The 14627-nt window shown below is 32.9% G+C and overlaps 1 protein-coding gene across 1 annotated transcript in view; it reads right to left on the bottom strand.

Annotated features, from left to right (window-relative positions):
• LOC115890619 (microtubule-actin cross-linking factor 1) overlaps window positions 1–14627 on the bottom strand; it is a gene marked incomplete in the record, with an annotated part of 244898 nt that overhangs the window by 105285 nt on the left and 124986 nt on the right. The window contains 1 exon segment of the mRNA XM_030910899.1: window positions 4634–4913. Coding sequence (XP_030766759.1) covers window positions 4634–4913 — 280 coding nt within the window.

Below are 14627 nucleotides of genomic sequence, written 5' to 3'. Positions count from 1 at the left end.
ATTATATAAGGATTCTTGCCACTTAACTGCTTATATAAAAATTTAATTCTACGCTGTGTTTGTCATAATGTGGATCAACCTGCTCTCACTACCGGTTTCGGAGCCCTACTCCATCATCAGGTGAGCTTGGGCAGATCCACAAAATGACAACCACCAGCGCATAGATAGTTAATTCCAACTAGTCGGAATGTGTCGGTTAGATATTAAGTCCCGAACGGGAGATAGCGGCCTGCGTGCAATGGTAGTACTTTCGTACCACCGGGGCGCAACTATCGATAGTAAAAGGATGGTAAAAGGCTTTTTCTTGCAGTATAGGTATATAATAAAATTATATAAGGATTCTTGCCACTTAACTGCTTATATAGAAATTTAATTCTACGCTGTGTTTGTCACAATGGGGATCAACGTGCTCTAACTACCAGTTTCGGAGCTCTACTCCATCATCAGGTGAGCTTGGGCAGATCTACAAAATGACACATTCCGACAAGTTTCAACAAACCGACATATTCCGACAAGTCGGAATTAACTATATCTGCGCTGTGGTTGTCATTTTGTGGATCTGCCCAAGCTCACCTGATGATGGAGTAGGGCTCCTAAACCGGTAGTGAGAGCAGGTTGATCCACATTACGACAAACACAGCGTAGAATTAAACTTCTATATAAGCAGTTAAGTGGCAAGAATCCTTATATAATTTTATTATATACGTATACTGCAAGAAACTTGTTTTCTACTTATTACAAACCCAACCCTGACAAAGACACAAATAGAATAATGTGTGCGTTCATAGAGGAAACGACTTATTATTAATTCATATCGTATATCGTTGATTGCCTCCGCTTGACAAAATCAAATTAAAAATAACACAAAACCATTATTTTTTTATATTGGACGGCAAGGATTCGAAACCATAAAAAATACGTCCTAAATTGGCGGACATTTTTTGATAATGACATATCATCAGATTCTACGAATTAGAAAAATTAACTTTAACGGTAGAATACGGTGTACATCTGGACTCAAGGCTATATAACAATAATCGTTAGGATACTCAGGCAGCCGTGAATCCTTTGTTTTGTTACAGAAGATATTTTTGAAATAACTAATACAGACTTAGAGGTTTTTTTTAATAATAACCTAATTAGAATATATACAGTTTAAGTTCTTCCTTATGAGATGTAAATTATCAATTGAAAGTTACTGTCACTTAGGCTTTCTATAAAAGAATTAGTTGTAAATAATATGTTAGTATCAGTTTTCGTAAAAGTGGAACAGGGTTTAAATTTCTTGAATGAAATAGGAATATTAGTATGTGATGTATTTTGATACCTATCTGGTACAAGTAGGTGGCCGACAAATCTTTTATTGGTTGAGAACTTCACTAGGACAATGAAATGAACATTTCATTAGTAGGCCTGATCAGCAGACAGAAAATTTTTCAAAGATGTAGCGAGTCCACTAATAAAGCTTTATCGCAAGCTTTATAGTATCTACAATCATCTAAAGCTGATGGGACTGATGGACAAAGCCATACGCAGATTTTGTGAATCTGATAAACGACAAAAAATATTTTATGTGCGATTGCCAAAAAGCTATATGGAAACTGAGCCCTCCAGTTTCCAAGTTATTAGAAGCACTTGAAAAGGATAGGACTGGAGAATGCCTAAATATCAAAAGAGAATACAATAGGTCTGAAAAGGTCGCAGCACAACAGGATAATAGCCACCTCAAAAATCTAATGTAATATACAGGGTGTCCCAATATTTCGTGGACATTCCGTATTACTACGTATATTTTTAATCAAAATAAGTTCATGGGACACAATGAACTTATTTTGATTAAATGAATAAACTTAAATAAAAATAAATTTTGATTATAACAGAGTGCTATAACATTTTACTTTCGCAAAAATAAAGAATAAGTACGGGAAGGGTGAAAACCCAACCACCGATTTTTTTTCGTAAAGTGGTCCTTCTAGTATTTACTACATTTTTTGTGTATTGTAGAAAACTCCACCGCGCATATTTTTGACGCAAAAAAAAAATATTTTTCAAAAGCTGACATATTAATATAAATAAATACCGGGAGTTGCATCGTCGAGCGGGACATAGAAAATTCCATGTAAATTTTAATGGGGTCAATTATTGGCTTCCCTAATTATTTTAGAGAATAATTCTATTTAGGTTTATTGAAGAGCACTAAAACCCACATTCAAAAGAATAACTTTAGATATTTTTGATTAGTCCGTTTACGAGTTATCGCCGATTTCTTTTTAAATATTTCTCCTTTCTTATGGCCCTGTATTTACTTATGAGCACCAGTCAAGGTAAAAGAACTATCAAATAAAGTTGTCATTTTACAAATTTTCCTATTTAGTGCTTTATTATTATTGAAAACTCATTCCTACATCGGAAATCTTAAAGATGTATTTATAAATACAAATTAATATGAATTAAAGTAAAATAAAGTAATCAGTTACAAGGTTAATTATAGTATTATTAGAATATTCAATAACTTATTAATTTAGGTACTATTAAATTGTTAGAACTTTAGGATTTAAGATGTTCAAATATTCCTCCATCGACTGCTAGACAATAACCCAGGCGATCATAAAATTCTCTTCTTACATTCGCTAGTTGGTAAAATGAAATTCTATTGCATTCGGCATTTAAATTTCACTTAAGAAATAATGGCCCGATAATATTGTGTCCGAATATCCCTACACAAACATTTATTTTCTGTGGATATTGCGTCCTTGTTTCGACAAACCTGTGTTGGTTTTCTTTGTTCCAATATCGATAATTTTGAACATTGGGTTCATTAAAGAAGGTAAACGTGCATTCGTCAGTGAAACATATGTTTTTTAAAAATTCCCTATCCGTGTTTGCTCTTTCCATCATATCAAAACAAAACGCCTGCCGCCGTATTTTTTGATGCCGTTTTTTTTTATCATACGGTAGATAGCTTCGATTAGACCAGTAAAGTCATAATTAAAATTAGATCTAAAATTATAATAAAAAATTAATAAAAGTAAAAAAAAATTATAATAAAGTGAAAAAAAAAATTAAAAAAAAATAGTCGATATAACTGAAAACAACTCATGGCAATATAGATAACAACTAGCCAGTTAGAAACTCAATCTCACATGGCTAACATGGTATGTGGGTATTCAAAACCATTGATTGGCTGATGATGTTAATGACGAAAGAGGCCTGCTTCCCCCTATCCAGAATCGCTTATTAAACCAAGTCATTTAACTCACCCCTATAACTTTTTGATTTTTTTCAGATAAAAAACGAGATTTGTATGTTAGTATACCGGGTGTTGCATCGTCGGACGGGACATAGGAAATCCCATGTAAATTTTAATTGGAAATATAGGAAATCCCATGTAAATACTGTTCTATTTAAGTTTATTGAAGAGCACTAAAACCCACATTCAAAAGAATAACTTTAGATATTTTTGATTAGCTCGTTTACGAGTTATCGCCGATTTCTTTTTAAATATTTCTCCTTTCTTATGGCTCTGTATTTACTTATGAGCACCAGTCAAGGTAAAAGATAACTGTCAAATGAAGTTGTCATTTCAGAAATTTACCTATATAGTGCTTTATTATTATTGAAAACTCATTCCTACATCGGGAATCTTAAAGATGTATTTATACATATAAATTAATATGAATTAAAGTAAAATAAAGTAATAAATTGCAAGGTTAATTATAGTACTATTACAATATTCAATAACTGAAAACTTCATTTGACGGTTATCTTTTACCTTGACTGGTGCTCATAAATAAATACAGGGCCATAAGAAAGGAGAAATATTTAAAAAGAAATCGGCGATAACTCGTAAACGGGCTAATCAAAAATATCTAAAGTTTTTTTTTTGAGGTTCAAGTTAACGTCTCCTTTCTGCTGCAATGGCTAAACTGGACGGGACCTACTTGTTTACGCGGAATCCGAACCGCGGTCCTCGGCCATATCATGGTCAATGGCCTACCGACTTAGGAAGTGTCTAAATTAACTCTTACTCACGAGATATCCGATCTCATCCGGCCTTGAACCGGCGTGAATGAGCAGTGTGTATCAATAGATTTTACACTTTTCCCTTTTGGACAACAGCACGATGCAAAGTTTCGAACCGGTCACCCGTCCATCCACTAGCATCGCCTTACGTCGCTTAACTTCGGTGTTCTAATGGGAACCGGTGTTTCGACGTAGCTGGGCCGTTGCCCATATATCTAAAGTTATTCTTTTGAATGTGGGTTTTAGTGCTCTTCAATAAACTTAAATAGAATTATTCTCTAAAATAATTAGGGAAGCCAATAATTGACCCCATTAAAATTTACATGGGATTTCCTATGTCCCGCTCGACGATGCAACACCCGGTATAATATAAATTAGGATTGATTGACGGTATTCAATTAATTGTAGTCCAAGAAAATAGGCCTTCAATTTTTGATATAAGTTACTTTGAAAGAGCTAAAAATGAATTGTGAAAGATTTTTTTAAATTAACCCCAGAGAAGGGGTGAAATAAATAAACAAAATTGTTTTTTCAAAATTTCGAAGAAACGGTAAGGACTAGAAAAATAAAATTCAAAAAAAGTTAGCGAAACACAGAAATAGACCATTACCTTCTGGATCCAAGAGCCTGGTGACTCCGTACTCCTTCTCGGCCACGAAGAACACAGTCTCCAACCGTTCTCTGGGCCTTTGACTGCGCGCGCGACTCCAATCGATCAAATCGGGCCTGTTCCTGTGGAGGATCGAGCTGAAGGCCAGCCCGTCCCTCCAGGACTTGGTGAAGTCCTGCACTTGCACGCCGGGGTACTTGTGGGTGGTGCGCTTGGCCCATCGCAGCAGGTAGTCTTTTGCGGATACGTTCGGTTCTTGACCGACTACTATGTCGGAAATCTGGAAAGAATAAAATTTTGTTATTTTGGATGATAGAAACCTTTTCGCATATGCAGAATAAGTGTAGAAGTTTGCCTAAATATATTTACTGCTTTAGGACTCAACATGATTCTTTAAGTCGAGAGGTTCAAGACCAAGGCCAATTGAGTTCTTAAACAGCCTCTACACTATCCCCGAAATGTTTTACAAAATACTTCTGGAAATATTTCGTGATACATTTCGCAAAACATTTCTGGAAGTACTTTCAGAAGTAAAGTCAAATATAAGCCCGTTATAAAAATTAGTTCCCACGTTTCCTGAAATGGATCGATACGCGCCGTGATTGGTGATCAATTCTCTAAAAAACTTTGATCAACTTTTTGAAACGTGGAACCTAATTTTTATAACACGTGCTTATATTTATCGTACTATTTTGTGAAAGAGCACGAATCAATCAAGGTCAAACGTTGTTGTGGCTTCAGAAAAATAAGTAAACATGGAGTATCAATAATTATAATTAATTTGTAACGGAGTGTAATGTAATATCACTATATAAAAAATCAAAAACAGTGCATTTAGAAAACAGTTACTGATTGTAGTAACTAAGATTGCATTAAATTGGCTATTCCTCTAAAGTTACACAAGAATATTTAGTTTTTATCATTGTCTAACATTATTAATTACAATATAGTTAAAAAAAATATTTCCAAAACTTAAAATCGTGAAACTGCAGAGCAATACGCAGCGACTAACTGTTCTGGTGGTCCGCCTTTTATAGGTTATAATCCACGGTGTTAAACTATTTAAAAAATCGTCTAATTATCTCTCATTTTTGAATGGATTTATATCGAACCATTGATGATGTTGCCAGTATTACTCATCAAGCAATACTACTGTTACATTAATCAATTAAGGACGCGTAAACAAACATCACATATACAATTTTATATACTAATTCATTATATTAATTGTATTTATTGTAATTATGCTCCTGCAGATTGAGTAAAAAGTTTTGTTCTTAAATAATCTACTCTACATATTATAAACGCGTGCTCAAACAGTCCAAACCAAACGTCTAGATTTACTTATTTCACTGAAATTTTTGAAAAAAAATCCTTTGTCTCGGATACAGATACCGCTACGTTTTGGAAATAGTTCAAAACGAAACAAAATTGAACAAGGCAACAGGAAACGCCAAAAAAAACACGTCCTCCTCACTAGAAGTTTTCAGGCGCTTTTAAGAATCGAAAGTAAGTCGAAGCCAACCGAAGTGGGCCAAGACAACAGGAAATAAACCGAAATGCGACAAAGTTGGGCGACAAAATGCGACCTTGATCTGCTTCGAAGAGTTCTCCGCATAGTGTAGACGATGTTTCATAACTTTTCCTCGGCAATATAATTGTATTTTTTCTTTTCTTATATTTTTTATATAAAATTTTGTTTTCACGTCTTCTGTACTTAATCAATTTTCGCCTAAAACTTCTAACGATTGTCCTTGATCAACTATTTGATTTACCGACTTTCTCTGCTTTGACCATAGGTCCTTGCGCCCACACATGAAAGTTAAATTAGCTTTTGCTAAAAATACTAAAATTACACTTACAACAGCAATAATCTCCATCCTCGTTAGATCAATTTCATATTCTACTGATCTAATGATTTAATCACGAACACCAATTTCATTTGATTTATAGTTCCTGAAATTAGTCTGAAATAGTGGAAGACCGTGATTATCATTACTGTTAATCGTCAAAACAATTTGTGTAGTTTGATCTGATGGAAATAATCAAGTAAATAATTAAAATGACCATTATGCACCCACACAAAACTACACACACACCGATACAATTAGAAAATGGACAAAATTTACACAAAGTTGAACATCAATTTCGTTTTTTCTACGAATTGTAGCGTGATTCTTCACGAATACATACGACTTATGGCTATTTTTAAACGATTCTGTTTTATGTCGTTTACAGGAATATATAAGGACAGAAATAAGTTTTCACATTACCAATCGCTACTTTGGTCAGATTCTTCGGGGATTTTGAGATACGGGAATTCTAGATATTAATCATCTGCCTAAAATGTCGTAAAGTGTTCGATTGGAGGAAGAATTGGAGATGCAGGATTGGCCTGCATCTCCAGTTCTTCCTCCAGCGTCGTAGTCCGGCAACATTCAAAAAGTAGTAGACAGAAGAAGTCACGCAAAAAGTTTTCTTCAATCCGATATGACAAACTGTTCTACAACATCACGTTTGTATCTTTCCGTATTTAAAGTGCTATTAACAAATACCAACTCACTAATTCTGTTCAAATAATATTAAATATACCAGTATCCCCCTGTTATGAAAGTCCAGATATCACAAGATCCCAAAATAAATTAAAAATAAAATATTCGGAAATATCAGACTCAAGTGATGTCTTAAAATGTGCTGATGTCTCCTTGAGATTTTCAATTATGGATTTTTTTTTCCGATTTTAGGTTCGATTAAATCTATATAATATCATAGACCATGATATTTTAGGTTCGATTATATCTAAAAAATTCGTAATATATCTAGAAATTCATTTACTCACTAGTAGTTATAAAAAGCATTTTTGGTAAACTCTGTCTCTAATAGTTTCTGAAAAATAAAATTATTTTTTTTTTAAAATGTCCGATTAAATGAATATCTCCGAAACTAAAGTTCCAAAAAAATTCGTAATATATCTAGAAATTCATTTACCCACTAGTAGTTATAAAAAGTATTTTTGGTAAACTCTGTCTCTAATAGTTTCTGAAAAATAAAATTATTTTTTTTAAAAAGGTCCGATTAAATGAATATCTCCGAAACTAAAGTTCCAATAATAATCTTAATCATCTGCGTAAAAATAATCTTAATCATCTGGCGTAACAAATCGTAAACGCGTGTTTGATTGGATTAATATGCCAGGAAGATGCAAGCCTATCCAACGCTCTTATTCCGACGACATTGAAAAAATAGTAAACACAACGAGCCACGTCAGGGTATGTACCTATCTTGGTCCAGAAGTACTGGGAATACCCAAATGTGTGGCTCGTAGTGCACTAAAACTCTGCATCAGGGAACAGCAGAATGTCCACTGGAGAAACAGGCAGGGACCGCCACGTTTTGGAAATAGCTCAGCAAAGCCTTTATCCAACGACCTAGCTCTAAAACCACAAAGGAACTTCTAATGCTTAGCAGCAATAAAGCGCGGATTACAAAAGGTCTTTTGACGGGACATATGACTGTCAAGTGTTACCTGAACAAGCTCAACCTCTATCAAGGAAATCTTTGCTGCAGACTCTGCGATAAAGATCCTGAAACAGCGGAGCACATAATATGTCATGAGTGACTTTGGATCGCAAGCGACAATTTTTATTTGGGAAAGCAAGGTTAGAACCGGAGGAACTATGCTCTCATCTTATCGAGGACCTGCATAAGTTGGTGCAGGGTACAGGGACATAAGAATAGGTGTAGACATAGAAAGGAAACTTAGGAATACACCACAATACGCCTCATTGGTTGCAGGGTTTCCGGTACAGATCAGCCCCTTATTGAAAAAAAGGGTGGGTCGTGCATTTGCAAGAAGTTTTCTCCGATTTGAGAGTAGGTTACTGTTGCGGAACCTCACGTATTAATCCTTCCGCATTTAAAGCGCCATTAGAAACTACCAATCGAATAATTCAGTTCATAACATGATTAAATTTATCAATATCTACTTTTGATCAGAGCCCAGATATCAAAGTAAATAAAAAACATTCAGGAAATGTCAAGCTTAGGAAATGGGTCACAAAATGTTTTCAAATGCCAGTTGTTCATCACTGATGTCATAAAAATCTTAAAAAATACTGACATTTCCATATTTTATGATACAAGTTTGAATAAAAAGAACTAAAGGAAGGAGTCTAGACAGAATATTATTTATAATATATTCATGCATTAGAGGGCGCAATTGGCATCATAACCTCCCATTTTTTGACAGTTTTTGTTTGGCGTTTCAATTCACATTTTTGAAATTGATTTGAAATTTTACGGATTTATTGGGCTGTTCTGAGCTTATTTTATATTATTTATTCTACAATTGGTTTTGTTCAGAGGTTTGGTTGTAGACACAATATTCTAGAAGAATATTGTCACGGCCCATTTTGTGGGTTATGACTAGGGGCATAGCAAATAATAAATACTTCAATTTAACTTAATAATCAATTTAATTAATCTACGAATAATAAAATAATTATAAAACTAAATGTGTACTTACATATTATATTTATGGACGAACATCATCACTGAAGCATCGGGGGTAGTGTCAAGGGTAGTGTAACGCCAATGCCGGAATCTCGACCGCGACGACATATCGAACTTATTATCGACTATCGACTGTGGACTGTCGACTGTGTCCCCAACAGGTGACATTTGTATTTATTGGTTCGTTACGTCGAATCATCGAATCAGCATTATTGGTCTATCAGGTGCGATGACCGGTGCGATGACCGCGTTAGTGCTGATTTGATGATTTTATAAATTCGTAGTATCAAAAGGAAATATTTTCCGCAATTTGCCAATTATGCTTATAACTTTGATTTTTTAAAACTTTACTTTTTGTTGCGTAAATGCCAATGAACTTTAATTATTTTATACAAAAAGTTTTTAGATAAAAGTTGTAGATAATCTCATCCCTAATAACGTTCTCCGATTTTTCTAAAGCCTGTCTTTGACATAACGCTTATTGGATTCAATAACCGTTTTTAAAAGATTTATTTATAAATTTAATTTGTAAGTGGAGAAATACGTGTTTAACCGACAACAAAGCTCTGAATGCAAATACAATGAGAATAACAGTTAACAATAAATGCTTAATTTGCGAAATATATTAATATTAAATATATTTATTTTATATATCGAATAATTCCATCCTTGACACTTCCCCGCACCTCTAAAGCTTGACCCCAGCGATAATTCAAGGCCCATGAAATTATACTTTCTAACAATAATGTATTATACATTATTGCAATAAATTTATTGCTTAACGTTTCATAATAAAAAAATGTTTTTAAGTATACAATATTAAAAAAAAATTCAATTAAAAAAAAAATGTTTTTAAAGAAATTACTAACTAAAAAATACTTAAAAAAAGCTTCTCATATATAAGTTTAAGGATGGCGATTAGCCGTTTACATATAGACAAAAAAAAATGTCTTTTAATACTGGCACTAACGTGAACTGCACAATACCTATATAGTTTTTAAGTTTCAATACTGCGACTTCCGTTCATAAAACACCCACCACACAAATCTCTGTCGGCTGCTCACGGAGGCTGAAAACTGAAGTTTTGATTGTAGTATCCACCTTTACATCATAAACCTAACAGATGCAACACATGCCTCCCGTTCCCTGCACTTTGAAAAGCTCTTTGTTTTGGTAAGCTGTTTCTCAATACTTTGCGTCATAGGGAGTTGTTTCTTGATATCGGTAGGCTGACAATGAAAGGCAAATTTCAGTATGATTTTGTTTGTCATCTGGATTAGCGTCGAATTCATCTTTCGAAGAAGAGACCAGTTTTTAGACAAGACAATAACTCTTCCTGTAGCTGCTTATATCGCCAGACCAAATTTGACAGCACGTTCTGAACCCATTTTTGAATTGGACTACTTGCTTCGGACTGCATTGACCATGGTGTACTGTTCACAAAGCTTCATAAACAAGGGTAGGCAGTTTGCATCGTATAGGCATGATGGTGTGGTACTACATTCTTCTTTCTCTTCAGGGTTGAGTCCATACGTCGATTCTTCTCAGTGGTGTTCCTTGACTTGTTGCTTGGTATTGGCAGTTTTTGACCAGTAATTACATGAAAAAAAGAGAACAAAGAGTAAATATGTGCTCTGCTTACAGCTTGTGATTGTATTAAATTATTATATTAATGTGTTGTATCTTTCGCCATTATAAACTAGTTCTAAAAGTATATCAAACTTAATCCTATTTTAAGTTTGTTTTGTTTAATTTCATTTTTCAACTTAGTTCAGAATATCATTTTTTTTTTTCTTTACGGCAAGGGAGAATATAAAAATTTTATATGATTGGGCAAAACAAACAATAAACTTATTTTCGTTACCCAAATTTGTATTTATGAACACTCCTACCTAATTTGTATGCCCTCTATCTCCCTACCTACATTTGGGTTTATACAGAATACTTATTTCTTTTTCTTTTTTTTTATAAGCTAAATAATTAACTCTAGTGGTTCAATACTTTAAATTTCAAATTGATATTTTGTCCAGAGTTTGCGCGCAGTTAGGGTTAAATATCAATTTAAAACCTACACACTAGGGGGAGCTCAATAATACATGTCATTAATAAAGACATCATTAATATTTTATGTTAAGAAAAACATATCTTTTTCCAATTATTTCAATATTCCATCTTGATTTTTATTTTGAAGAAGACTAACTTTTGTGATTTATTAATTTTTCGTTTAATTTAGAGTATAAGATTTTGGCATACAGAGTTGCCTTCCAATACACGTATACACAATACTTATTCTATTTGTATGTGATTCAATAGTTGCATTTATTTTATCCCCAGGGAGATAGAGATAGGAGGTTCTGATTATCATTTGGCTCTAGATTATAATGAAATGTTCGATTTTTTCGCTAGATACGCAAAGAGAGTTTAATATTTTTATTTTCATTGTTAAAATTACATCTATTTAAAATTTTTAAACGCCTATTATTTTGCCTTTTTAACTTTATAAAGTAATGCCAAATACAGTAAATAACTAAACATAAAAAGAAAACAATGAAAAAAATGCAAACTAGCCCAAAAAGTATGTCATGAGACGTGTCGTGATCAAGTTTTGCACCTTGACCTGCCGTGAACCATTTGAATTACCTATACTAGTTTCATTTACTAAATTATTTTTTTTTTTTTGCTAAAATTGTCATTATAACGATTTCAGTAAATACATTTACTTAAAGACTGAGATTATACCTATTATAAATACGTTTGAAATTAACTTTGTATAGAGCTTTTTAAATTCGGTAATAGTATTTTGATTTAATTTTTTTGTTCTGTCCTCGTCTAGCCTCTGTGATTACTTTTTCCTTCGTGACGATTTTTTATTTATACTTCTGTCACATAAAATTACTGTGTCAGCTAATGTTATATATAGAAATTAGAAATATATCACTCGATTTTACCTTATATTAAATTAAGAAACTGAAAAAAGAATTATATATTAAATTAAGAAATCTAAAAAAAAAAATTTGTGTACGTTCAGACTTTTGACTAGATAATTAGAACGAAAATGTAAACTTAAATTCTACTTTAATCGGTTTTCCTTTTTCGGGTACCTCTATTCTTCGCTTTCAACATCTAATTTTAACTGTAAAATTTGACTTATTTACAGCAATTCCAGGGAGGGTGGCTAGGGTGGATAATAATATCCTTTGCCATCATGACGTTTCGCTTCCTAGATATTATCTTGGTCCTATGTCTTCTTCTCGATGTATGCTCTTTCCATGGCATTGTATTATCTGTTTCAGGTTTATATTCTAAAACCTTTCGCTTTCTTGTAAATGGTAGTTCTTCATTTTATGTTTTCTGACTCAATTATCGGTATACAAGTCTATTGGTGGTTCTATCTGTTGGGACGTCGTTGGTTTGTCAAATAAGCCTCTTTCGTTTGGTCATATTCACTAATAATATCGTCTAATTGTTCCCAAAATTCGGTTTCTTTTGTATGAATTTCTACACGGGAAAGTGCATCTGCATTTGTGTGTTAAGTTTTCCCTTCTTATGATTGAGGTTCAGGAAACTGTAATTTTCTTCTTCTTCCAGGAATATTGTTAGAGGAAATAAATCTATTTTTTGCCTTATCTCTACTTAATATAGGCAAACTTGAGGAACTGCATTCTACTTCTAAGAGCTCATTCTGAATATTTTTCTATTTTTCGTACATTCTATTTTTGCTAGGGAGTGGTGTTATCCCCATCCTCTACCTGCAAATATTCTCCAGCAACAGGGAGGGTATTATAGTCTTCCTCTGCCTGTGCATATTTCACCGCTACAGGGGAGGGTATTATCATCTTCCTCTGCCTGCGCATTTTCTAAAGTGAGGAAATCAACGTTTCCTCTTTATAGTCATTTACAAATCATCCTTTTTAAAAATATCCTCTTTGGCATCATTAAAATATTTTCCTCCTGGTTACTATACATTTCGTATGGGAGAGTATCCTGATTATCCACAACATATATTATTTGACGACCTAGTTGATTGTGAAAATTACTTGTACTTAGATTGACCTGCATTGGGCTTAACACCATCAGGTGTCTGATGTGACCCAAATACGCTACTTCCTTTTGAGAAATTCCGACTTGTCAATTGGATCTTTCAAGTTGGACTCTCTTAGTCTTTTAAATACACTTTAAGCTATCTAAATGTTCCTGTAAAGATGTTGAAAATACAATTATATCATCTAAGATAAGTTAAACATTTCTCGTTTATGCCCCGTAAAATGTTGTCCATTACACGTTGGAATGTCGCTGGCGCGTTATTCTATCTGAACCATAATTATTATTATTATTATTATTTAGTAAAACTAGTTCTGCCCTTTAAGTTCGAATCTAAATGATTAGTAAAATATTCATATTGAAAATCATCAGCGCCTCTGACTGATATTTGAATTTACTTGCTGTGATTGTCTTTTATTTATATTAGCAATTTGGGAATGATAGAATTTCACAGAATATGCTGATGTTTTGGATTCTAATAATATATCTTTTAAATCGCTTATTTTATAGATTATATTTTTCAAACTCTGGAAATTCATATTTTGGTGAAAGCAGAAGATAATAATGATAATTATACGATTCATGTAAACCATATTCGAATTGAGCTTAAAAATTTCCAAAATTTACTTTACCATATATTTCATATGCAATTGATAGTAAATCGTAATAATAAGATTTTATATCTTCATTTTTTCCCTGTTTCCTTGTGTACGGAATTTAGATTTTAGTTTGCATGTGATGCTTTCACTTACAAACTCTAAAATAAAACTCCTTTCTTCGCTGTTTAAATGGTTAACTCGTAATTTAGAAAGATCGAGATTTTTTTTTGATATCGCTCAGACTTTATTAAAATTATTTTTGTCATTAATATATTCCTTATACCAATAAAAGCAGCGTTTTTCTAAGTAGCATTCTAAATATTTTATCTTAAAAGCATAATTCCAGCCATTCTTACTAGTTTTTTTTATCATATTCTCGAATTTCAAAGAGAAATTGGGCGATCGATTGTAGGTCAAAAGTAGGTGGCGGTATAAATTCCGGTAGAACAGGTGCTTTTTACAAAAGACATTAAAATATATTTTAAAATCAATTTAAATAATAATAAAATAAATAAATTCTAAACTATCATTAAAATAATTATCGCTCAGTATATCGTGTGATGAAATACAATTTTTCAACACACACAGACGTACAATACAGTTCTAAGTCAGCATGTATTTGTAACACGAATTAAATAAATATGGTCGCCTCCCTTCAGCATATTTCAAAATATTCCTAACAAGAATAATATTTTCTAGGTCAGTGTCATCTCTTGATAATGATATTCAAAACAATAAATGGATCGTTTTTAATTAAATTTGGAAAATACTTTTCTGCAATGTCAGGATATAAATGATTTTGTAGACCAACAGGTTAAATTGTACAGTTTAAAAATAACTGA

This window comes from Sitophilus oryzae, unplaced genomic scaffold (assembly GCF_002938485.1).
Source record: "Sitophilus oryzae breed Bouriz unplaced genomic scaffold, Soryzae_2.0 scaffold_89_pilon_pilon, whole genome shotgun sequence".
In the NCBI taxonomy this organism is placed as follows: Eukaryota; Metazoa; Arthropoda; class Insecta; order Coleoptera; family Curculionidae; genus Sitophilus; species Sitophilus oryzae.
This window is presented reverse-complemented; position numbering and strand designations above follow the sequence as displayed.